The sequence below is a fragment of the Gorilla gorilla genome, chromosome 8 (assembly GCF_029281585.2).
Source record: "Gorilla gorilla gorilla isolate KB3781 chromosome 8, NHGRI_mGorGor1-v2.1_pri, whole genome shotgun sequence".
Lineage (NCBI taxonomy): Eukaryota > Metazoa > Chordata > Mammalia > Primates > Hominidae > Gorilla > Gorilla gorilla.
In genome coordinates, this window is record NC_073232.2 from 25,845,389 (window position 1) to 25,873,051 (window position 27,663).

Genomic DNA, 27,663 nt, shown 5'->3' on the forward strand with positions numbered 1-27,663 from the left:
AACCTTGTCTTTAGGATCATCCCCCAAGGGAAGTCTAATCACCAGTAAAAGGTACAGGGCTTAAAAAGGGCGGAAATAAGCTTAGTTGGGTTTTTCTTTAAATGGGTTTACAGTTTCAGCTCATCTCATTCACAGACTTCATCACAGGGAGCAAATGACATTAGGAAACCAGAAAAATGACATTCCTTGGTTGCTTTCGAGCAATACCCTCATTATTGCTAAACTGAGAGTTATTTGATCAGTGATTTATCCAATTATTCAAGTTATAATTCAACTTCCTTATTACATTTGTACTTCTAACAGTAACGTGAGCTGACAACTTCAATCAGGCCACCAAGAGGTACCTAGAGACACATACATATATTTTTTATGCCATTGAATTTTTAAGTTTATTCTTGTATTGTTTAGCTATTTTAGAATGCCTCACAAAGTTTAAATTTAACACCAAAACTGGGAAACTTAAAAATAACTAGAAGCAGAAGTCTGAATTGGACATGTTAGTTTTTTTTTTCCATTTGTTGTGACCATGTTTTCCATCTTTGTGGCCCTAGACTCTCTTCAGCTTTCTCTGTCTCCTTCTTTCTTTCTTTCCTGTTTCCTTCTTTTTTATCCCCTTCAACTTCCTCCTGCCACTCCCACTGTCTTCATTTAGCGTGTTTGAGAGACATTTTCCAGATGTTAAGGTAACAGGCAAAAACTCACAGGCGAGAAACACAGATGACCTAAATATTGAGTGTGATCCGGTATTCCTAATTCTCTGAGGATGAAAGTGATTCAATTTACCTCCCTGTGTAGAGCTTACCCAACAATTATATAAACCAGGATTGAATTTTGAGAATGAGCTGAATCTAGATAAAATCTAATGTGTTCTATATGGTATATTATTATATCTCATTATAAAATATGATTTTGAAGTAGGCACAATTTATCCATTTATTCTGTAAATCACTCATATGGACAATATCGATGGAGTAACAATTGTGCACCAGGCCTCTGCAAGGCCTGAGGATTTAATCAGAATGTAGCTTTTGATTTCAGATTTAGGTTATAAAATGTACTTTAGGATTTGACGGTTAGATGTCACTGCAAAGTGGGTAGGAAAGAACAAAAAATCACTGTAGCATGATGTGGTCCTGTTGAGAATGTTGATCCCTGCCCACCCCACCCTCAGCCACCCCCCAACCTTGGAAATAGGGTTGGGGGGGGCTTGAAAATTTGGGACTTCAATATTACTTTCTAATACATAGAGTCTTTCACTCTGACAGCTAAGGTGCTTTCCAGAAATTATCTGCTTTATCCCCATCACATTCTTAAACAGTTGTAATATTCCAAATTGATCAGTTTTTTAGTAGATAAAAATTGAGATTCAAAACGTTATAGGGCTTTTCTAAAGCCGTATCACCAGGCAATGATATCATGCATCAACCAGCTCTTTCCATCTGGCCATATGTCTTTTTTTTTTTTTTTTTTTTAGATGGATTTTTTTGCTCTTGTTCCTCAGGCTGGGCACAATCTTGGCTCACCACAACCTTCACCTCCCAAGTTCAAGCGATTCTCCTGCCTCAGCCTCCCGAGTAGCTGGGATTACAGGCATGTGCCACCATGCCTGACTAATTTTGTATTTTTAGTAGAGACAGGGTTTCTCCATGTTGGTCAAGCTGGCCTCGAACTCCTGACCTCAGGTGATTCACCCACGTCGGCCTCCAAAAGTGCTGAGATTACAGGTGTGAGCCACCATGCCCAGCTTTTTTTTTTTTTTTTTTTTGAGACGGAGTTTTGCTCTTGTTGCCCAGGCTGGAGTGCAATGGTGCTATCTTGGGTCACTGGGTCACTGCAACCTCTGCCTCCTGGGTTCAAGTGATTCTCCTGCCTCACCCTCCCAAGTAGCTGGGTTTGTAAGCATGCACCACCATGCCTGGCTAATTTTTTGTATTTTTAGTAGAGACGGGGTTTCACCGTGTAGGCCAGGCTGGTCTTGGACTCCTGACCTCAAGTGATCTGCCTGCCTCGGCCTCCTAAAGTGCCAGTATTACAGGCGTGAGCCACCGTGCCCAGCCTACCTGAACATATTTATACATTTGTTGGACTGTAATTCATTCTGTCCTTGTTATATATGTGCTTGGATATTTTTGCCTTGGTCTCTTAGCAAAGGTCTCTGAACTGACCTTAATGCAACCTGACTCATTCTCCATGTGACAAATACCCCAGGTGGAGGAAGGCAGACAGTGGCCCTCGTTGTCAGCAATGTGTGCTCTGGGCAAGAGGGGCTGGCTGGGAACTTTGAGTCCAGGTGAGAGGTGAAGCCAGTTGGACTTCCTGGGTCACGTGGGGACTTGGAGAACTTTTCTGTCTTACAAGAGGATTGTAAAATGCACCAATCAGCACTCTGTAGCTAGCAAGAGGATTGTAAAATGCACCAATCAACGCTCTGTAAAATGCACCAATCAGCAGGATCCTAAAAGTACCCAATCACAGGGAGGATTGAAAAAAGGGCACTCTGATAGGACAAAAATGGAACATGAGAGGGGGCAATAAGGGAATAAAAGCTGGCCACCCCAGCCAGCAGCCTCAACCTGCTCGGGTCCCCTTCCACGCTGTGGAAGTTTTGTTCTTTTGCTCTTTACAATAAACCCTGCTACTGCTCACTCTTTGGGTCCATGCCAATTTTAAGAGCTGTAATACTCACCACGAAGGTCCGTGGCTTCATTCTTGAAGTCAGTGAGACCACAAACCCACCAGAAGGAACCAACTCCAGAAACACAGGCACTGCCACCACTTGTCCCTGAGGGTGCGTCTTCCCCATCTGTCTTCCTGTGCTGTCTGTCCCCCTGCTGTCTTGCAGGGGACACCCCTCAGTCTCTCCTTGGCAACTCACTAATTGAAATGCCTGCAGACCTCCCATCTAATAGAGCCAAGTTCCATTTTCTACACTGAAGTTTTGCTGAAGTGTTATAGAATACATCATTTTAGAAAAAAAAATGAAACAACGATGCTACTGCACAGTAAATAAATAAGTTTACTGAAAGCCCCTGATCTAACCCTATGTGTAGAAGTTTGGTGTGTAGTGTGACGTGCATATTGTGAATAGGCCAAGCAACTCTCTGGTATGAGACCCCCTCAGGAAGAAGAACTGGAGACTCTGATGGTTAAAAATACGTTTGCAAGTGTGAAGTGCTTTGCACAGGACACACATAAGCAGAGTCAAGGCAGGAGCTGACCCTGCTGGTAAAGGAAGGGGCAGCAACTAAACTAGCAGAAGTTAACAGGACAGAAGGTACTTAAAAGCATCCGTTCTGCCTACAGGCCATGCCCACTTAGCCAAATCCACAGAACCAACAGCTTTTTAAACTTTATAGGAGCATAGAAGCCATTGACAATCTGATGCAAACTATGAACTCGGTTAAGAAAAATGCTCCGATTTGCAGATTATTTCAGAGTTTCACAGATTGCTGCAGCCCAGTGTGATCATTTTGCTGGTTGTCCGCCATTCAGGATCAATTATTCATATAGCATTGGAGCACAGGGGGGAGACAAGCAGGCACATTTCCATTGCAGTTAGAGATCAGCTCCTGCTTGCCAAATGTGCTTTCTCCTTACCTTGCATCCATGCATATGGGCCTCCAGCAGCAGAAGTTCCGAGGAAAAAGGAGACCCAATTTCACTACATATTTAGTAATTAGCAACTAGGGATAGTTCCCCCAAATTTGCTGTGACTCACTAGCAATACAAATATAACAAATGCACAAGGCGAAATGAACCTAATAGTCACATAATTATATAAGCCAATCTCTTCATCCTGAAAAATTGAAGCAGATGTACATAAAACATTGCCAAGTGTATAATCTAAATAGCAAATCTGCAAAACCCTACTTAGTGTTTTAGTTAAGATCGAAACGGAAATATCATAGACTAAAATGGTCTCCTCTTCACATCAATTATTTACTAAGTGAAGATATTGTTTTCCAGGCTGAACAAACAGCTTTGTAAATGAAAATCCACTATCTGGTCCACAAAGTTGCTTTCCCTCTCTTCAGGGGAAAGACAGAGTTGTTTTACATAAATGAGTTGGAGGCAAAAGGGGCATCCTATTAGCCAAGTTTGTCTTCATCCAAAGCTATAACTAAACGACCCTATAAACCTTACAGTCAAAGCTCTTCTAATTGTTCCTTCCCCCTCTCCTCACTACAAACAACAAAAACCAAAACGAAACAAAATTTAAAAGTTATGCAGAATGATCAATAAACTTGTCAGTGTGGTCTTGAAAGCTTTGTAAGACCACTGCAATGCAAAATCATAATACTTAGGTTTTCACTTAAACATTACCATCAAAGAGTAGTTACAATGACTTTTAAAGTTATTTCCAAGTGGCTGATGGCATTTATGCAGATGAAAAAGAGGTAAAAATCATCTTCATGAAATACAGGGGTAACACAATGCTGGCAAGGAGTTCCGTTTCTACATTCTCCACTTAAACCTTTTCTCTAACTGTGGCCAGAGGAAAACAGTAAGTGACTGTAATTGTTCGGTGACTCATGCATAGACAATGCTTCTGACAGTGTAAGACTTTTCCTTCTGTTAAATCACAATAGGTCTAAAAATGTCTTCTTTGTGGCTTGGAAAGACATGGTAATTTAATGAGGCTAGGGAACCCTGGCTCACTTGAGAAGCTTCATGCAGATGATAGCAGTGAGGAGATTGTTAACACAACAATTACCATTTTCTTGTGAGACTATATTAGGAAAAAGAAAAACAACTTGAAAGGTAGCAAAGCAAATGCAGACATAGGACATTTGGTCTAAAGTCTGTGCTAAAGGCAAGAATATATCCCTTTTTTGTGCAAAAAAAAAATCTCCAAAGGAAAATTAATTTTTCTTTCAAAATAGCCTTCTGGCTTTTGTATGCTACTTCACCTACACAATTCTGTTAGGACAACACTCTCTCACTGCCCGTGAGACTTGCTTTCAAGTTACTGTTGAGACAGCTAAGTAGGGGAGGTGGCAAAGGGATTTTCTGATACAATTTGTCTTGAGGTGTGTGGTTTACCGGGAAGCCTTCAAAACACAATGTCTAATTGCTTTCCTCAAGTACTGCATGGAAAAATTCACATGCCCAATATCAAGAAGTTGAAGGTAAACTCTGTTTTGCATCAGAGAAACGAAGTTTATCCACACTATGGGAGAAACAGAAAGTTTGAAAAGTGAATCAGGGTTATTATTACAGAAAACTGCCTGGATTTTTCTGAGTCTTCACAGAGTATGAGATTTGTTTGGAGAGTTGTGCATTTTTAGAACATTAATCACATCTATATTCAAAAGGAAAAGGATCAAAACACTTTCCAGAGTCGAATATTAATGATCTTAGACTGTGTCACTGATGCTGTTAGAATAGCCAAACAGGTAATTGATTAACTACCTTTTATTTTAAATTATTCAAAATTCTGAGTTAATTTGATATGGGTATTTCTCACCAGCGGTGTTTGATGTGGATAATTTATTTCTCACATGCAGTGGGAGTAATCTGGGGCATATTTTCAGTTTATCCTCTCACCTAACTTTACCTACCCCCCCTACATCACCCTCTCCAGTCCAAATTCCTTCTCAAGCATCAGCTTCCAACTAGACAGCTCCATTTAAACAGGTCTTCCAACTTAAAATACTCCAAATTAAATAAAACATTTCTCCCTTAAATCTTAGTCTCCTAAGCCACCACCATCCAACAAATTACCTATAGAAAGTCATCCTCAATTCATGTCCTCATTAAAATATCATCAGAGTCCAAACACTGTGCTTCCAATGTATTCTGCCTTCCGTCTCTCAGATTTCTGCCCTTCCCTTTATCTCTTTCCCCTCTGGGTCCGTTCAAGGCTTTGACACTTCCCATCCAGATTTCTATCATAAGCTTCTTCCTTCCCATGTTGTAGGTTCTTCTAGCCTTCCTCCACTGTGCTACCAAAGTGACCCTTTTTTTTTTTTTTTTTTTTTTGAGACAGAGTCTCACTCTGTCACCCAGGCTAGAGTGCAATGGTATGATTTTGGCCCACTGCAACCTCCATCTCCTGGGTTCAAGCAATTCTCCCACCTCAGCCTCCTGCGTAGCTGGGATTACAGGCACACACCACCAAGCCCAGCTAATTTTTGTATTTTTGTAGAGATGGGGTTTCACCATGTTGGCCAGGCTGAACTCCTGACCTCAGGTGATCCACCCGCTTCAACCTCCCAAAGTGCTGGGTACATTTGTTGAGTGATTTTTTTACAACATTAAAATATGTCATACATAAGTTTTAAAACCAAGCCCTTACATGGCATATTCTTCTAAGCTTCAAGGAAAAGCAATCATAATCAGGTGTGGTGGGGAGGCAGGGAAATTAAATAAAGCAGAAAGGTAACAATCTTGAAAAATAGATTTACAAGTCCAGAATTCTTACCCAATGTCTGCCGGAAAGACATCTTCCAGCCTTTTGCTGTCTGAAATGAATCTGTCTTGAACACCAGCAGCATACTATTATTGCTGCTCTTCACATTTGGTGGGCGCTTGGAACCGCAGAATTTGCCAAGAAGGGGATCGCTGGTATTGGCACCATCGTAAATTGCCAGGTAGTCATGGGAGCAGGAGGTGGAGGGAACCACATCAAAATCACTGAACCTGTGAAATGTACCTTGTTAATACTGATGTTTCCATTTGGACTTCTATTAAATTGTAGCTTTAGCTCTTGCAAAAAATGACAAGGAAAAAACTACCAGTAGAGCATTCAAAACTCACTTGATAGGAAATATGAGAAATCAAACAGTACTTTACTGATCAGTTCAAAAGTTTAGCCAAATTTGTTTTTAGTAATTACAATACACCAAAAACTGTGACAGCAGCTGGGGATGTCAAGGTGAGTAAGATACAGTCTTACATTTCAAGGAATTCACAGTCTAGGGCATATTAAAGTCCATCTGAGAACAACTTTTGACAAGTTGAACTGATATTTACTATCCCAGCAACACTTTAGTTTTTTAGGTCTCATTAAAAATACCATATTTACTCTTCCCTTGTTATTTTATGAGATGAAGTAGAACTTATGGGAAGCATGTTAATATAATAGAAGAAATGCTGCTTTTAGAATCACAGTTCCATTCTCCTCACAGTCTCATTTTCCTCTTTTAAAATGAAGTTTATATTAAGGTCAGGTGAAGAACAGGAAATTCACATTTAAGACCTCTGTGGTGGTCACTGACACTTCTGCACATGGTCCCAGCTCTCTGCCTCCCCAGCACTGGTAGGATTGCCCTAGGTGCACACTTTGAGGCTTGACATGGCTGCTAGAGTTGCTTTGACCACAGAAATGTAAGCAGAAGGGATACATATTACTTTACGGAAGAAGCTTTACAAACGACTACTTGCTTTGCCACACTGCCTTCTCACTGCAGTGATGATCATGGAAGCAAACGTAAAAACGAAGCTTCCATCAGCCTGGGTTGTTGGATGACCACGATGAGCAGAGCTTCCATGCCAGGCCACACTGAACATGCTCATTAGAATGAGAAATAAACTTGTTGAGTTAGGCTGCTGTGAGGTGGAGTTGTTTGTTACTATGAGCATAACCCATCCTGACAGATGCATCCCTAACTTTTCTCTGTCTTATACAGTGTTTAATTCAGGCCTTATTCTTTGTCATTTCAAATAAAGATTTCTAGAGTTCCTGAACAAGCAAGGCTTCTTACATGGATTTACTTTAGAGTTTTGTGGTGGGTTTATTATAGCTTATTTTTAAAACTTGTTTAAAAATAATAATATTTCATATCCTGTCCTCATTTTTATAGGTTCTTCTGCTTTTTCTTTTTTTTTTTTGAGACAGAGTCTCACTCTGTTGCCCAGGCTGGAGTGCAGTGGCGCTATCTCAGCTCACTGCAACCTCTGCCTCCCTGGTTCAAGTGATTCTCTTGCCTCAGCCTCCCGAGTAGCTGGGATTACAGGTGTCCACCACCATGCCTGGCTATTTTTTTTAATTATATGTATATTTTTTAGTAGAGATGAGGTTTCTGCCATGTTGGCCAGGCTGGTCTTGAACTTCTGACCTCAGGTGACCTGCCTGCCTAAACCTCCCTGTGCTGGGATTACAGGCATGGGACACCATGCCCAGCCCGCATTTTCAATTTATTTTGGCAGCAGCTCTAATAAACAATTCATAATATGGAATAATTTTGAAAATATATACTAAATAATATATATTTATATATAAAATATATAATAAATGCTTCCTTTTAACAGCCTTGAGAAAAAAAATTGTTGGTTTTTTTTCTAAAAGGTTTTGGTTGGTTGAAGGTTTTCAGACTGATGATGAGGAACAAGATGAAAACCGTACTGATTTTCTTTTGCCGCATTTAACATTTAATGTTATTGTAAAAGATCAGGGAAGAACAATAGCTAGATAATTTCCAACAACACTGTATTCATTTTAATTCTCTACAGACAACACATTTATTTTCCACAAAAAGAATCCACAAAGAGAAATAAAATCTGACTTTCTAAGAGGACTTAAATCTGCTTTGGCTTTTTATTTTACATCATTTTCCCAGGAGAGCACAGAAGAGATCTGAAAAGCCCATTGACAGAAAAGCTTGTGTAACCAGAATCTTTTGAGAGCCTTTTATTAATGTCTGCATCTTCTACCACACCTAGAATCTTATCTGTTTCCTAGAATGTAGGCTCTTAGTGCGCAATAAATAATTTTCTAAACCTGCAGATGTAGGCTGGGTGTGGTGGCTCACACCTGCAATCCCAGCACTTTGGGAGGCCGAGGCAGGTGGACCACTTGAGGTCAGGGATTCAAGACCAGCCTGGCCAACATGGCAAAACTCCATCTCTACTAAATATATATACAAAAAAAAAAATTACCCAGGCTGGTGGCACACACCTGTAGTCCCAGCTACTCGGGAGGCTAAGGTGGGAGAATCGCTTGAACCCAGGAGGTGGAGGTTGCAGTGAGCTGAGATCACGCCACTGCACTCCAGCCTGGGTGACAGAGTGAGAGCTAGTCTCAAATAAATAAATAAGTAAAATAAAATAAAATAAACATGCAGATGTAAATTTCATTATGGTGAGCTCCAGGATCCAGGCAGAAAACTGAAAAAATATATTTAGATTGTATACATACATATATAGATAGATAGATAGACAGATAAAGAGAGAGAGAATATATAACATACCTCTATGAGTTGGTGTGTATACCATGGTCGGAATGTTTGTGTTCCCCTAAATTCATATGTTCCCTAAGCTAACGGTATAGGAAGTGGGGCCTATGGGAGGTGATTAGGTCATGGGGGAGGACCCCTCACAAATGGGATTAGTGTTTTATAAGAGGCCCTTCCAGCTCATGAAGACACAGCAAGAAGGTATCTTCTATGAGCCAGAAAACAGGACTCACCAGACAACGAATCTGCCTTGACCTTGGACTTTTGCAGCCTTTTGTTTTTTATAAACCACCCAGTTTATGATATTTTGTTAAAGCAACCTGAACAGAACAAGGCAATAATCAATCCTACACATATGAGAAACAAACAGTGAGTCACAGTAGCAAATGGCTCCCAGTTACACTTCCACGCCTGTGCAGGCGTACTTCACAGACCTCCTGCTCCTGGCCATCTGACAGTTTCTGTTCTTTTGTCCCCAAGACCTAAAGGACACTCTGTTTTCCTACAAATAGTCCAGGTAAGAGCTGCAGTTTTCTTCGAGGTCCAGCCTATAGAACGCCTGATACAGGAAGCAAATCAGGCTTGATGAGAGATGTCTTTCATCAAGACATCTCTTGTTCACTTGGAGAGCCAACTGATACATGAGGCCACTGGAAGTAAACTGCAGGGAGTACAGAATCTTTAGGGTAGAAAATGATCACAGACAAATAGAGGGGAGGTAGGTAGGTAGGTTGTAGGTGTGGTCTTAGCCCATCAGGCTTCTGTATGGAAAGTCCTACATGACCATGAACTATATTACTGTCAGAGTTTCCCACTACATGCCATACGTATATCACCGAAATAGGCTGTCAGGTGAAAACAGTCTTGAACTTTATCATTCTGGAGAGTGGGAGGTTGCATCGCCCTCATCAGTCTTGTTGGGAATAGGTAAGACTGGGAAGAAAATTGACCAGTGACGCGAGCCGTCTCTCATAGCATCAGTTTAGAGGTGTTCTGACACAGGTACAAAAATAGATTTCTTAAGTAGTTAGAAAATGTATCCTTTGAGGCTGGGCGCGGTGGCTCACGCCTGTAATCCCAACACCGTGGGAGGCCGAGGCGGGAGGATCACTTGAGGTCAGGAGTTCGAGACCAGCCTGACCAACATGGTGAAACCCCGTCACTACCAGAAATACAAAACTGAGCAGGGCTTGGTGGCGCCTGCCTGTAATCCCAGCTACTCAGGAGGCTGAGGTAGGAGAATCTCTTGAACCTGGGAGGCAGAGGTTGCAGTGAGCCGAGATTGTGCCACTACACTCCAGCCTGGGTGACAAAGTGAGACCTTCTCTCAAAAAAAAAAAAAAAAAGAAAAGAAAAGAAAAAAGAAAATGTATCCTTTGAGAGACAGTATTGGGAAACATTGAGGATGTGGTGTTTGGAGGAAGCCTGGCATGAATACACATTTTGACTCTTTATGTGTGTGTTACTTTTGGAAAGCAATTTGATCCTTCTGAGCCTCAGTTTCCTCATCAGTGAAATGGGAATAATCTATACAATTCCCAATCTAGAATCTATATATACCTCATATGACTGTTTTAAGAATACAATGAGACAATTACGGCACGTGTGAATCAAAGTTCTTTGTGTATAATAAATACCCAACACATGGCAACAGCTTTCTCTTGCCCTTCCTCTCTCCTTTGATTTCAAGATGGGCTTATTATACCTTGACAATCCATTTTATGATGCTCCTTCACAATTGTTGGGAAACTATAACGACTGTTTTAACTGGTGAGTGCTTGTTTTTTGCCCTTAGTTACTACCAGCTTGTGTGGAGAGGGGGAGTGTCATTTCCCAGGTTGAACTGTCATCTAGGAACATCACTCCTCCGTGTAGATTTCCCTCCAGACTGCTGATGAGAATCAGTGCCCTCCATCAATAAAGGAAAGGCTCTTCTATAAATAATGCTGAAAGGATTTTCTTAAGAAAGCCAATTTGTCTTACGTACTTGAGCTCGATCACCTTGTCGTCACTAACGGTGATGGTATACAGACAGTGCATATCATTTGGGTAGTCTGTGTATGAATAGGCAGGACTCGTGATGATTCCAGAAGAGAAATTGAACACACCACCACAGGCTGCAACAGAAGACAAGGGAATATGAAGAGAACAACGATTAGTCCCAGCATGGAAAAATGATTTTAAGAGATTCTATACTATTGTACATTTTTCCCTAAAAGAGGTAATAATTATTTTTCTTAAAGTGACTTATATCTCCCTTCATTGTGTTTACACATAATTCTGATTTTTCCACTAGGAAGGAAGATGAAAGACAGCACGAGGGTAGAAACAGGGAAGAATATTTAATTGGAAAGGAATCAGTCTGAGTCAAATTAATGGCCAGAGTGAAAATGACGAGAAGGAACATTTCACCATCACTTCGCTGTATTTCATTGACAGGTTGAGAGAGGGATGACAACAGTAACGAAGTATGGAAAAGGCGGCCAGAATGATGTTCTGGGCGTACAGATCTAGGAAAGGTTGTGATCTGGAAATCTGAAATAATAGAGATCCCTGTCTCTTCTGTCAGGGTTAGAATATTATAAGGTAAACTACTGGAAATCATTTTTGGAACTTTCCAGTTTAGTTCCTTCTGTGGGCTCAAATGCATAGCTCTCCAGTCTGATGGATTTGCAGTCAGTTTTGAGACTGGTAAGGACTAAACTTGCCCCAGTTTGTATTAATATCACTGATCCTCAATCCTCAACAAGCAGGAGGAGGCCAGGCCCATTCCTCTCCAGGATTCCAGCAATTAACAGCTCAGAACCTTGAGCTAGACCCATTAGTCAATAAAACAACAGACATAAAAATGTAATAAAGCCTTCTTATCCACAATATAAAGTGATTATTTTTGCTTGGGTTTACATATGAGGATCAGATTGTACCTCCTGATGATCACTCTCCCTGCAGTGGAAAGACCTATCTTTGTATATTTATGATTCTAAAATTATAATGGGGTTAATGCATTTTGAAGTATTTCCATGGTTTATACACCATCAGTGGACACGTTCCACTTTACATCCTCAGAAATGAGGAACAAATTGGGGCTGCCATGTCAGGCTCTTTATTTCTTTACTGTTTTTGCCTCAGCTGAGCCCACCTTGCAGGGAGCACTCTTCTCTACGTGCCTGTAAGTACTTGTGTGTTCAGACCCCCAGGTCCATCTGTAAAAGTGAATTACATGTCAGATAAGGGTAGCAATCACTCCTTTTCACTTTATACACAATTATGTGATCTCTGGAAGTTTATCAAGGCCTAAATAACTCCCATCTTTGCACAATATCAGCATTTGAAGTCAACGACACTCTTTAAGTGGGCCTCTTATACTAGAATATATTGAATCTTGACTACTTCCTTGTAGGAAAATGAGAGATTAAAGAGAAGAAGAATATAAAGCAGGAGTTTACCTCTCCAAAGCAGCAGTTGTGCCAAAAGAATAAAACAAATCCATCCTTCTCTTTATTCAACAAGACGACGGGAGAGGAAACGTTAATTGCGTGGTTCTATTCTGCTAGAGCCAACAGAGCTACGCAGCCATATGCAATCATACGTTACAAACTGTGGGAGTCAGGATGCCGATAGCAGCTAATGTGAACAAATTATGGAGGCCCTTTTCAGAAGCAAATACATGTTTTTAGTCTTCTCTGGGGATGGGAACAATAATTTATTCCAAGGGAAACTATTTAACTTTCTACCTTTAGCAATGGGTTTGGTGGAGCAAAGATGAAACAGACTCAAGAAAGATGTTACAAGATTTGTGTGCCAGTTTGACTGCAGCTGAGATGTCTATTAGATAGTGCATAAATACTGTCAGCAAACTAACCAGGCAGGAGGGGAAAAGACTATTCAAGATCAGGAAATGCAACCTTAGAATTTTCTGGGTAGCAACAAATGCCTCTGTCCAGTCTGTTGCTCCTCTTTTCTCTTTGCCTTTGATGCAGAGAAGTTGTAAATTATAGCATAGTTGAATATATCAATCTTTTCCATTAGGGCTTGTGCTTTGTGCATAGTGTTTTAAAAAAGTCTTTCCTATCAGATTGTAAAGACATTCTATTTCTTCTAAATATATAAAATATTAATTTTTGTATTAGTAAAATGACTTGGGGAAACAAAACAGGCATCTGGATAATTTGGACTAACAGGCAAGTTTGTGTAAGGTAAGAAAAACAAAAAAATAGCAGTAGTATTTATTTAAATTAAATTACAAAACAAATGTCAATTCTTCATTTGATTTTCAGAGTAGTTCTAGCCAAAGTTCCTGAAAAAGGTCCTCTTCTTTTTAAGAAAAAATGTGTGTATGTATTTTTTAACCATGAACCTCATTGACAATCTTTTCCCCTTAAATTCTCTGAATCTTCAAGTTAGTGCTGTATGAATCACAGTGAAAACTCTTTGTATACATTACTCAGAAAAGAAGAAAATTCCAACCTCTGTCATTATGGCTACTCACAGATTATCCTATAGGAAAACTTGAATCCGAAGTCTGTGATTTGCTCGTTGGAGTAGAAGTTAAGCAGAACTGGCCCGGCGATGGTGAGGGGAGCTGGCATCTCATCCCCACACACAGTAGCAAATGGGGTGGACGTGACGCTGTAACCTCTGATAATGTGCACGCCATCGTTGACACAGCTTCCTGTCACAGCGGAACGAGCTGGAAAAGGCATGGAACAACCGTATTATGATCAGAATCAACACAAACAATTAATGCCATAAAAATAAAAACTAAAATGTGATGATGATTCATGCAATTGCTATAAAAATTAAAATGAGAAACAAGAGATATTTAACTTAGTTTCCTGTTGAAACAATGTTTACTCTAACTACAAAACAAGCACAGGTATGATAAAACAGGTAGGACTTCACAATAGACACATTCCACCTTGAAACAATTCAGAATTTCCTTTCTTTATATAACGGTTCCTTTAACTCAGTGACTGTAAACTGGGGACCGTGTTGCCTCCCCAAGAACACCTGGCACTATCTGAAGGCATTTTTGCTGTCACACTGTAGAGTGGAGTAGAGACCAGGGATGCTGCTGAAGATGCTGCTATACACAGGGCAGCCCCTACACCCCGGACCCTCTGGGACCCACAAAAAACTACCTAGCCCAACATGTCAATAGCGCTGCTACTGAGAAAACTTGCTCCAAGCTTATGTCCAGATAAGGGACTCCTATCATGGAGATATCATTAGAAACTCCTTAATGTTTATTGAACAACCATTTCAGATGTTCACACAAACACTATTAGTGTTTAAGGACTATAAAATATATATTATTGTTTTGTTTGCTAATTATAATGTGAATATATGCTCCAGCCTACCATCCCCCAAAGAAAAATATAAAATGAAATAAACAAGAAATTAAAAAGATATGTGTCCACTACAACATATCCAGTGATTTTTGTAGGTGAACACATACTGTTAAAATATTAACTTGGATCATACCTAATTTGTATTAATATGAAATGACACCCATATGGTAACCTAATTTGTATCAATATAAAATTATATCCATCATGCATTTGTATGTGATTAAATATTCTTCTAAAACATTATATTAGGGCCAGACATGGTGGCTCATGCCTATAATCCCAGCACTTTGGGAGGCCTAGGCGGGCGGATCACCTGAGTTCAGGAATTCGAGGCCAGCCTGGGCAACATGGCAAAACCCTGTCTCTACTAAAAATACAAAAATTAGTCAGGTGTGGTGGTGCGCGCCTGTAGTCCCAGCTACTCAGGAGGCTGAGGCAAGAGAATCGCTTGAACCTGGAAGGCAGAAGTTACAGTGAGCTGAGATCGTGCCACTTCACTCCAGCCCGGGTGATAGCGCAAGACTCCATCTCAAATAAAATAAAACATTATATTATTATGAAAGGAAAGGAAAAAAACCACCCTAACTTTTGCAACAACATAATATATTAATGCCTATATCAAATTCCAACATATAGATGTGCCATCCACATTCCATCAATCCCCTATTGCTTGAAATTCTATATTCTCCACATTTCTGTAAATAAAAATATTGTTGAAACAAACATTCCTGTACATAAATATTTGAGGAAGTTTTTCATCATTTCATCAGAATAAGTTTTCAGAAGTTAGATACTGGCACTAAGGTAAGACTATTTTTCAGGTTACCAAATGATCCCTAGATTGGTGTTGCCGACTTACTCTCCCACAACATTTTTGGCATCTGACATTCTTCCCAGTTCTACATTTTCACTGCCCATAGGAAAATGTTATGCCCATTAACAATCACTCCAGTCTCATCCTTCCTGTATATGGTCTCCTGCCCCACATAATTACTAAACTACTTTCTGCCTCTATGGATTTGTCTACTCCGGACATTTCACATGAATAAAATCATGCAATATGTGACCTTTTGTGGCTGGCTTCTTTCACTTAATATAATGTTTTTGAGTCCATCCATGTAGTAGCATGTGTCAGTATGTCATTCCTCTTTACAGCTGAATATTTTCCTTTTTATAGTGATAGCACATGTTGTTTATCTATTCATCAGTTGACAGACATTTGGTTTGTTTCCACCTTTTGGCTATTATGGATAATGCTGCTATGAACATTCATGCATGAGATTTTGTGTGGGCACATGCTTTCAGTTCCTTTGGGTATATAAATGGGAGTGAAATTATTAGCCCCCAAATTAGGTATGTATTTAATTTTACAAGAAACTGCCAAACTATATCTCAAAGTAGTTACATCAGTATACATTCTCACCAGGGATGTGTGGGGCTTCCAGTGCTCTGCAGGGATGCCAACATTTGACATTGTTAGTCTTTTTAATTTTAGCCATTCTGGTGCATGCGAAACGAAACTTCATTGTGATATTTAATTTTAATTGCTCTGATGATTAACAATGTGAAATATTTTCCCATTTTCATTTACAAACCACAAGAACAAAATGCTTTTATTTCATGGCCATGCTAACTTGAACATATATCTAATGATCCACATCACCCCAACACACAAAATTTACTTACTTACAAATGCCCCATTGGGAATGACCAAAACTACATTATTTTATATAAGCACATACTATGGCACAGTGGACTCTGAAATCAGACATCCTGTTTCCTGTTTGCTGTTAGAATACTCTTCCTATAAGAGCACGCTGACAAAATTGTTATGCACACTTACTTTATAATTCCAAGTCCCCTGGCCATAGACCTTGGTTCAAAGGTGGGTGTGTCACCCAATCCAGTCCAATAAAGGTGAATTTCAACACCCTTGTTTGATATTTGGAAGTTGGAATAGAGGCAGTAGTATGCTGGTAAATATAACAACCAACTCTCCGAGAGATTTGTGGCATTTGCCAATTTCCATCGTATAAATACTCCCACGATAGCCAATTTCAAGCTATTAACAACAAGTCATTAAATGCAGAATAGGAATAGATGAGTAAAACTGACTCTTGCAAGATGGTACAACTGAACTCTAGCTTACCACAGAATAGAAACCATCTCTCTTTCTGATGTGGGTGAGGAGTACCCACTGTGAGAGCAGCACCCCTACAGCAATGAGAGGAGCCAGCCTTAGGATGAGGCTCACACTGGAGTAGCACAAAGTAAAAATAGAAACAGTTGAATATTTGATGACATAATTAAAATGCTGAATTGAGAGATCTGAGGCACACCCAACTTTAAAACCTTCCAGAATTAAAAACCAATGAATTGCTCCTTTGTGTTTAAACCAGGTTGAATCAAGTTTCCTGTTAATTGTGCCATAAAACCTCCTAATGGATATGGTAGATATTTTTATGATTAGAGTCACTGTTGCTATTGTTTATACAACCCCACCATCCTGACCATGGTTGATTGATTGATTGATTGATAATTCCAGTCAATCAATGGCAAGGCATGGCATCAGACCCAAACCAGGCCAATCAGATGTGTCCAAACTGCAACTGAGTAAGAGTCAATGGTAGGAGCCAAAGATACTAAACTTAAAAAATGTCTGCAGCCATGTTTCCTGACACATTAAGGAAGCCAGGCTGCCATAAGGGAAAAAGAAGTTGTGCAGAAATCAGCAAAAAGAGCGGGGAAGAGAGAGCATGCTGACAGATTCATGTCCCTGGTTTCCTTTGTTCTAGAAGCCCTTCCTTTGATGAGATGAAATCACCCAGTATCCTTCTTATAAACCCTACTTTGTATCTAAGCTAACTTTTGAAGATAACTTGTCATTCAAAGAATCTTGACAAATACTTTTAAAAAGTATCTCTGTGCATTAAAGAGTTACCACATATTCTTAAATCATTTTAAGAATACATTGAGCTCCTTCGCTAAGTTTCTATTCAGCCTGCAGAAATCTTGAGGTATCAATTCAAGATATACATTTTTAAATTAACCTCAAAGAATTCCCTTATTTTGAAAATGCTGGAATAGAAATATTTCTAATTGGGCATAAATCTATAAGTTGAAAGAGTGAAAGACTGAACTTCAATGGCCTTTTCATGTAATTAGAAGCAATATGATGTGGAAAAAGAGGACAAAAAAGAAATGTTAAACTCAGATGCATGGTTTGAATATTGACAAATTATGTACCTTAGTTATAAACTTAGTATTTGTCTTTAAGACATCAAAAGCTGCACTGGAATTTTAAAAAATTCAAAGTAGATGAGTTTCAGAATAAAACAATTGTGCATTAGTTATAGAAATTATTTAGCAACAATATATCAAGTTATAAAACCAAAATCACAGAATGTAGGGAAAAATTGCTGATGCTGGATTGAAATCTTGGTCCCACATTTGATCAAATAGGCTGCTATGCATGTGTTAAGTATTAAAGAGTTAGTTGTTAAGTTGTGGGCTAATCACACAAATGATCACAGTGGCAGTTGTCTTAGAAAACAGTGAAAAGACTGTGAAACATAAGGTATCGCGTCACTTATACTTATGTTGACAAATAGTTGATTAAAGGAACTAATTGAAATACAGAAAGTTCATTCATGAAATGGCAGTGGTACGAGACATAATCAAAACTCATCAAGAATTTATTAAATGTCTGTATTGAACAATAAGGAAGTTTGTTGGGGAAATGCAGAGGAAGTTGACAAGGGATTTTAGATTTTTTGTAGATGGCAATAGAATATCAACTAACTAAACAAATTATGTAAGACAGTCTGCTTCTCAAAGCCTAATTCAGTAAAATGTAGAAATTATAATATCTGGCAACTTGTTTCATGGATTAAAACATTCTTGTATCCTTTCTAGTAGTCATTTGTTTAAGGTAGGATGTTATGCCCTTTCAAATTCTCTCCAAAAGAAATCAAATATGTACATAATATTAGAAGCTGGTAAAATTAGCTAAAGTCTAAGAAAATATCAAAAATTAACATGAACAATGTAATATGCAAGAAAATGGATATGTGTGTCATTAGGCATTAAGTACTTTACACACATATATCATATTCTAAAGTTCTATATATCCCATCACTGCATTAGATCAAAAATATCAGCCTGATTCTTCAGTGAGAAGGTGCTTGGTGACAGACTAAAGGCGTCAGAAAATAATCATATTAAACACTTTCTCATCATTATTGGAAGAGCCAATTGCATGTAAAATCAAAATATACACAAAACTCTCATAATTGGGGTGACTGTCTTCTAGGGAGAGAAGGAAACTTAGTTGAGGTTTGGAAAAACTTCTTCAAGGAGCAAGATGGATATCAAAGTTGAGTCTATGACCAAGAGGCAGCATTCAATCAGACATATGCGAACTTGTGAGGAAGAGAAGCACCCTGAAATTGAACAATACTTTCTCCGTGGACTAGAGTCCACGTCATGGGACCGGGAACTCAGTAATTCTTAACTCTATCTTCAACAAGTGACTTGACAGACATTTACTACTGAAATCTCTGAGCTGCAAAACGATTCCCTATCATTTGTTTTTATGACTATTTTCCATCCTTCCTAAAAACTGTAAAACATATTCATCGTTTGCAATGGGCAAGGCTCTATGCCATGCAGTAAAATTTAATTTTTTGTTCTATTTTTCTGGGATTTATTACTGGGCAACGTCTAATTCCAAACTTCATCATAGTTCTAAGAACTATGAGAGAACTGAATGAAAACTAAGGATGAGTAATTCCACAAATAGAATAAACCTGTGGGATTTAGAGTCGGACCACAATTTTTCTCCAAAGTCGGGGGAGGGCATGGGCTGAGACAGCAAAGAGGACTAGAGATGAGGGAAAACCCTTTGTTTGGGATATTTCCATGTTGTAGATAAGATCAAGTATTTTCAGGAAATAGAAATGGGTTCTAGGGGCCAGGCACAGTGGCTCACACCTGTAATCCCAACACTTTGGGAGGCTGAGGCAGGCAGATCATTTGAGGTCAGGAGTTTGAGACCAGCCTGGCCAACAAGGTGAAACCCCATCTCTACTAAAAATACAATAATTAGCTGGGCATGGTGTCTGGTGCCTGCAATCCCAGCTACTCAGGAGGCTGAGCCACGAGAATTGCTTGAACCTGGGAAGCGGAGGTTGCAGTGAGCCGAGATTGCACCACTGTAGTCCAGCCTGGGCAACAGAGCAAGCCTCTGTGAAGAAAAGAAAAGAAAAGAAGGAAGGAAAAAGAAGGAAGGAAGGAAGGAAAGGAAGAAAGAAAGAAAAAGAAAGGAAGGAAGGAAGAAAGAAATGGGTTCTAGGCAGAGGCACATGAATTACCAGGCAGCAGTGACTGAGACCTATCATCTGTCTTGTTAACTTTACCCTAAGTAGCTGGGAGACTGGTCTCCTCTACGGAGGCATGATTCAGAGGAGGGGGAAGCATGTACTAGTATACAGCTAAGTTCCATTGCGCATGAAGGCCAAACAAATTAAAGCAAATTGGAGTGTAACACAGGCAAACAAGGGATTTCACAGAAACTACAACATCTGCTCCAGTGCTCTGCCAATTGAATAAAATATCAATAGGAAACATTTCAAAAGGACCACTGCCCACTTTTTTCTAAAGTAATGTGGAATGCGACTGCATTCTGAGCTCTTTAGAAACAACTGAGAAAGCAAAGAGAAGAAACAGTAGTTGAGCAATACCAGTTTTTAAAAAATTTAAATAGGAGGAAATAAAGAAAACTGACAAAGCTCATTTATTGTGCTTCTTGATGGGGAAAAAAATGTCAAAAAGAAAAATCTAAAACTAATTTTTTTTTACTTTTTTTCTTTAAGCTTTCTATTAGGTATAACCCATAAACTGGGACTTCAGTTAATCCAAGAGAATTTAGGCAAATATTAGGTGTGAATCTGGGCCCACTCCTGTTGGGGCTTTGAAGCCATCTCTAGAGGACAACAAGCAAAGGCATTTGTCCCTTTGGTGTTTCCACCTCATGAGCTAAGTGCTGCTCCACCCTCCAATGCTTGTCAAGAATTACTGGATCTGAGAAACACTGAGTTTACAGTTTACTGCGTGTAGAATTTTTAAATTGAGAATTTCTAAATTCCTCATTATCACCAAGGTGAATTAATGTTACTACCCAATTTTTTTTATTTTTTAAATTTTATTTATTTATTTATTTATTTTGAGACAGAGTCTTGCTCTGTTGTCCAGGCTGGAGGGCAGTAGTGCAATCTTGGCTCACTGCAAGCTCTGCCTCCCGGGTTCACGCCATTCTCCTGCTTCAGCTTCCCGAGTAGCTGGGACTACAGGCGCCCGCCACCACGCCCGGCTAATTTTTTTGCATTTTGTTTAGTAGAGACAAGGTTTCACCGTGTTAGCCAGGATGTTTTCGACCCCCTGACCTCATGATCCGCCCACCTCGGCCTCCCAAAGTGCTGGAATTACAGGCGTGAGCCACCATACCTGGCCTACTATCCAATTTTAATGAAAGAATAATCAAGGTTTAGAAGGCACTGGCTTGCTTCATTTTGCCTCAAGAAGTGCTTTACCTATGAAGTAAGAAAACTGGATCTATAATTTTTTTTTTTTTTTTTAGCAGATTGAGGGCATCTAGTTGGCCACATGAATAATGAGAACACAAAATTTTGGACTGTTTAATATTTGGGAAAATAAAATAAGCAGTTATGTAATAATACCAGATTCCAAAATGAGGACAAACATCAATGGTCTGTACTTCATGGGATGTCTAGTACTGGAAATGTAAAAGTAATGAGAAAGTTAGAGAAATTTAGACCAACATTAAACTTGGAGCAAGTTACTTTGTGGTAAGCGGAAAGTAGGTCACTGAGCCTTTGTAACCTAAGAGTTGAGTGTGGTTCAACAATCTGTATTTTTCCCTTCATAGTAAAACCCTCCCTAAGCAGTTGTCAATGTTTAGTAGATGCCACATAGGGACAAGTGTGTTTCCTTACAGTATTTTGTAGCCTGGGATACCACATCTTTTCCTTGCCAATCCCACCTTTTGTGCTAATGGTCCACCAAGATGACAGATCTAGAACCTTCATCACCACCTAAGTCAACACTGGCTCTGCTGGGATCCTGGGCTCAGAAATGCTTAGCCATTTGAACAGAGTCTCTCAGAAACAGTTCCAAGTGCCTATAGCAGCTAGAAAGGCCAAGGCTCCTTCAATAAAGCTATGACCTTCCTTGAGAGCAATTCTCAGTTTCATCCCTTTCATCCCAATATATTGCACATGAATCCCTCAGGCTCACTTTAGAAGGGCTGGGGAAAGGTTACTTTTACTGTAGCTAGTGAATCTCTAGCTCGGTGATGGTATTCAATAAATGTCAGCATTGATATGGTTAAGGATAAGAAGCTAATTATAAAATAAATTTGATTAATGTCACCCTTTTGGGGAATCATCATAATTAGATGAATCTATAGCCAGAAATTACTCAGGCAGCAGTTTGAAAATGCTGAACACTTAAACACTGGAAATGTCACATGGCATTGTTGTAAGGATACCATCTTAGAAAAGAATCAGTCTTCAACTGAGTGAGGATTGGCAAATCCATTAGCGGAAGCAGAAATCAATCTAACATTATCTGACTTTCAGAACTACTATTATACATATATAATAAATATATATTAGACACACACATACACACATATATAGCAAAGTGCTATATATATAAGTATCAGAAATAAAGGTGAAGTAATTTGCACAAAGTCACTTGAATAGCAGTAAGTGGCTGACCAGGCATTAAGATCCATCCTAAATGCTGTGCTCACTTTCCCTGTACTATACTGAGATATTCCAGGGCTGCTCCCCTTTTTCTCACCTGATCAACTGAGCTCAGGGAGCTGTCTCAGGTCATGATAGAGTCTCTTATAATAATACATACACCACTGGTATCAGCAGTGCTTTCTGTGGCTTTATAGTACAATTACTAGAGTCTCCTTTCTTAGTCTGAATGATACGGTCTTGTGAGATGCACTGTTTATTTAACTTAATGACCACAAACACAAAATCCAAGCCACATGTTGTTCCCCTGTTATTAAAATAATTGTCCTAATTTTAAAAATAACATAAAAGCTATAAAGAAGAAAATAAGCATCTCGAATAAATCTATCACACAGTGGTGACAACTCTTAATGTACTGGTTAATAGCCTTATAGATTTTATTCACACAAATTATTTTAAAAAGAAAATTGGATCATCTTATACAAACTATTTTACCCTCCCTCAGGCCTTCATATATCATGGACATCTTTTTATGGTACTGGGATTTTGTGCTAGCAAATGCTGAAAAGATGACACTTTATATTCCATTTTTACAGTGACATACATTGATTTACACTCGGCATTTTTTTAAGCAAACACATGTGCTAAAAATTACAACTGCAGAGACGTATGAAAAGGCAGTGAGGTCATAGGAAAAAGGATTAAGTGAGACAAGCTTTGTTAAATTTATCCATTTATGAGTTCTGACATGTCATTTTTATAAACCATACATTTCCCAGATGTTGAAGGCTATAGAACATTTTGCAAAGTGTAACTTTTCACTGCCATGAGAGATTAACCCAAGAGTAAGAAATTTCGAATATACCGAGGTAGCTTGACAAATCTGCAGATAAATTGTGGTTTAGAAATAGAAAGCTGACATGTAACAAGAAAATTAATATGGTTATGAGCGGTTGAAAATACCCATCTATTTGAAGGAATTTCCTTTCCACTGTGTGAAAGCCTCCATTAAACACCAAGTTGTGTCTATTGTCAGTCAAAGCCCAGCCCAAATCGGCATCTCTACTGTTCCCTCTGCCAAGGCCCATTCCCTAGAGTGGGAGAATGAACACAGAGGGCACTTGTGGCCAGGAACTCAGGCACTGAAGAGTCAGGACTGAGAAGATGAAGATGACCGAGATGGAGCAGAAGAAAGAACGCCCAATGGTAGTATTTACTAAAAGCAGGGCACATATATTAATTTTTTCTTTTTGAGACAGAGTTTTGCTCTTGTTGGCCAGGCTGGAGTGCAATGGCGTGATCTCAGCTCACCGCAACTTCTGCCTCCTGGGTTCAAGCGATTCTCCTGCCTCAGCCTCCCGAGTAGCTGGGATTACAGGCATGTGCCACCACACCTGGCTAATTTTGTATTTTTAACAGGGACAGGGTTTCTCCATGTTGGTCAGGCTGGTCTCGAACTCCCGACCTCAGGTGATCTGCCCACCTTGGCCTCCCAAAGTGCTGGGATTATAGGCGTGAGCCACCGTGCCCAGCCTATATTAATTTTATTAATTTACTCACTTATTCAATATTTGTCGAACACCTATGTTGACTCAATAAGATAGTTTCTCTCACTGGTTTGGTTAATAGTGTGTGCATGAATGTGGGTGTGTGTGTGCACGCGTATGTCTATAAACTTTAAATGCAAGTGAATAAATTAAAAGCTATGTTAACATGAAACATTTCAGACTTATTTTCTTTAAGCAATCTATGCAATACTTGTGTTGTTAAAGTTTTCTCACTATTTTTTTACTTCTAGATGGAATACATAGAATAATACTTGTATTCTTTAAAAATTGGATGAAATTTTAATCATGTTTACATTAAAACTACTCTGTAACATATTTTCAATATTTTCTTTAAATGGTGAGTTTTAGACTTCTGCCTCTACTTACTCCTCATTCATTTCTGAAGAACCAATTAGAGTTTACTTAAGAATGAACTTATCTTCCAAGGCTATTATCAAAAGACAAGAGATAAGTTTTGGCAAGGATGTGGAGAAAAGGGAACTCTTCCTTGTACACTTTTGATGGGAATGTAAATTAGTGCAGCCATTATGGAAAAATGCATGGCAGTTTCCCAAAACATTAAAAACAGAACTACCATATGATCCACCAAGTTCACTTCTGGGCATAGATCCAAAGGAAATCAAATCAGCGTGTCCAAGAGATTATCTATACTGTCGTGTTCATTGCAGCATGATTCATAATGGCCAAGACATGGAATGGACCTGAGTGTCCATCAGTGAATGAATGGATAAAGAAAATGTGGTAGATATACACAATGGAATACTCTTTGGCCTTAAAAAAGAATAAAATCTTGTCATTTGTGACAACATGGATGAACCTGGAGGACATTATGCTAAGTGAAATAAGATATACGCAGAAAGGCAAACATTGCATGATCTCACTCGGATGTGGAATCTAAAAATGTCGAACTCATAGAAGCAGAGAGTAGAATGTTGGTTACCAGAGGCTGGTAGGGTATGTGGGAGTGGAGATTTAGGATATATTGGTCACAGGATACAAAATTTCAGCTAGGAGGAATAAGTTCAGGAGATCTACTGTACAACATGGTGCCAATAGCTAATAACAAGGTTGAATACCTGAAATACTTCATTACTTGCCGAATACTTAAAAATTGCTAAGAGAGGTTTTAAATGCTCTCCCCACAAAAAGCGCTAAGTATGTGAGTGAGCAGACATGTTAATTAACTGGATTTAGCCACTCTACAACATGTACATATGTCAAAACATGTTGTACACCATAAATATACAATTTTTGTTTGTCAATTAAACGTAATTTTTTTAAAAGAATAAACTTACCTTCTAAGTGGAAGGACACAAAAGTCAAGAGGACCACTGACAGAGGATTAGCCTCTATGACATAGGTGCAATTCATGTTGTTGTCATATTGTTTTGGGTAATTTGGAGAAATGATGTAACCTGAAGGGCCAGTGAAATTACTTCCACATCCTATGTGGGAACAAAAAGTCATCATCAGATCATTTATTTCTCATGTATCTATTTTGTCCATGAAGGAAAGAGGCATTTTCCTAAATTATCTATAGACATAGTTCCCTGAGATATTCCAAATGGAAGAAGCAAGAACGAAGAGAATGAAGCTCTGATTTAAAAACATACATATGTGCTTAATAAGAATATTATACATTTTTAGAAAATGCTGCAGAGTTTTATGGACTGAGTCCTCGTAATATTACCACAAATCTACTGCAAATCCCTTAATATTAAGATATTAAGAAAGGATAAATGAGCAAAGATAGAATATGGTTCATGCAGATAAAGAAATAAAACAGATAAAAAATGATTTGTATCTGATTAGTACTTTACACAATTAATGTTTTTAAAATGTCTTATTATTAGAAAACTGCTATTTTAATTACCATTGTAATCTAGCCAAAACAATGGTTGCTTTTTAAAACTAGCTGGATTTATTAATCCCAACTCTTATCAAATTCTTACATGCATCCCTGGTTTTCGAAACAGAAAGAAATATGTTTTCACCACTAAAATGATTTGTTTTCATATAACCATTGACTAGTTAATTCACTTCACTCTCTGATCTATCAAGCACGAAAATATCTCTATCCTTTTAAATTGACATTAAAACACACACAAGTACACACGTGCACACTTACACAGTGGACCACCTGCAGACCTAAGATTTGGTCTGGGGTTGTCTTTCAGTACTTCCTTTCCAGCACTCTCTGATTCAGTCTGAAAAACCTGTCTATTGTATTACTTCCTCTAATTCCTTTCCTCGAACTTTTCCCTAAACAGTGGTTTGCCATGAGTGGCTACACTTGATTTAACTCAGCCAACAGGCACACACCATTGCTTCTCTGACTTGAAAACTGCTACATTTCCCACGAATCTAATAGTGTACAGTAGCTAGAAAAGGAGATCCATCCTCCCTAATCAAAATTAGGAAAGAACATTCCCAAAGAAACTGGCTCCCAAAGTTGACTTAGCATGAGAACCCTCTGGATGACAGTTAAAACATGCAAGACCGGCCGGGCACAGTGGCTTATGCCAGCACTTTGGGAGGCCGAGGTGGGCGGTTCACGGGGTCAAGAGATCGAGATCATCCTGGCCAACATGGTGAAACCCCGTCTCTACTAAAAATACAAAAAAAAAAAAAAAATTAGCTGGGCATGGTGGCACACACCTGCAGTCCCAGCTACTCGGCAGGCTAAGGCAGGAGAACAGCTTGAACCCAGGAGGTGGAGGTTGCAGGAGAATGGCGTGAACCCAGGACGTGGAGGTTGCAGTGAGCCGAGATTGCACCACTGCACTCCAGCCTGGCGACAGAGTGAGACTCCGTCTCAAAAAAAAAAAAAACAAAAAAAAACATGAAAGACTTCGTCATGGAAATTCTGAATTCAGATGGGCCTGGAGTGAGGCTCAGGAATCTGCATGTGTTTCAAGCCCCCCACGGGATTTTGTGGTCAAGGTGCCACAGGCCAGCCACACTGGTTGTTTGCTAACAAACTAGCCATCTGCGCTTCTGCCCAATATCAGCCCACTCTGGGTGCCAGGCTTATTTCTAGACGTTGGCTAGTGCCCCTCATGGCTTTTATATCACTTCTCAATTCAGTTCTGTTCTCACTGCTATTTGGAAGAAAGGTGTCTTCTTGGGATTAGGTGACTCATCCTCCCCGTAGACCCCCATACTCCTCCCCTAGATCCCCAGGTTTAGCCAACCCTGCCTGCCTGTGACAACCACACTCCCTCAAAGACCTCTGAGTTTGGTTCTTAGGGCTACTTACGGCTAACAAAGGACGCGGAGAAGCCCTGAGCTGGTGCCTCCTGAGACTGGAAGACGGCAGTGAATGTGTTACTTGGTGTGATAACGGGACCCGGAGCCACGTTCCCACAGCCAGTGGCTAGCAGGGCTTTGTCGACCTCCTCAGTTCCTGCCCACACCTAGCACGGACATACACAGAACTTTAATGCTTAAGGGTTTCCCATCAATATTTTAATGCACTTAGGTTTCAAAATAATGGCACTCACACGTATACAGAACTAAGCATAAGAGTAAACAAAACACGGACAAATCTGTAGTATTTTCTTTTGAGAATAATTTTTTTAAAGCTGTTTTTAAAGTAGCATGTCCCATTCTTGACTTCTCTAAGGAGATGGCATTCCTTTTTGCATAGCTGGGTGGTGATTTTTTAAAAATCCAGCTTCCTGGATCACTGTTCGGTTTCCCCATAACTTCTAGTTGCCCTGACCTAGCCGAGCTTCCGAGGTGCTGAGGGAGACGGAGCAGCCAGGTGGAACTCAGCCCT

The 27,663-nt window shown here is 39.4% G+C and overlaps 1 protein-coding gene across 1 annotated transcript in view; it reads right to left on the minus strand.

Annotated features, from left to right (window-relative positions):
- The window catches only part of CUBN (cubilin), a 309,428-nt gene that overhangs the window by 41,257 nt on the left and 240,508 nt on the right, over positions 1–27,663 (minus strand). The window contains exons 55-59 of the mRNA XM_031015408.3: positions 27,142–27,298; positions 25,178–25,327; positions 13,666–13,866; positions 11,164–11,293; positions 6,425–6,642 (exon numbers count right to left, since the gene is read on the minus strand). Coding sequence (XP_030871268.3) covers positions 6,425–6,642; positions 11,164–11,293; positions 13,666–13,866; positions 25,178–25,327; positions 27,142–27,298 — 856 coding nt within the window. The remainder of the gene's footprint in view (positions 1–6,424; positions 6,643–11,163; positions 11,294–13,665; positions 13,867–25,177; positions 25,328–27,141; positions 27,299–27,663) is intronic.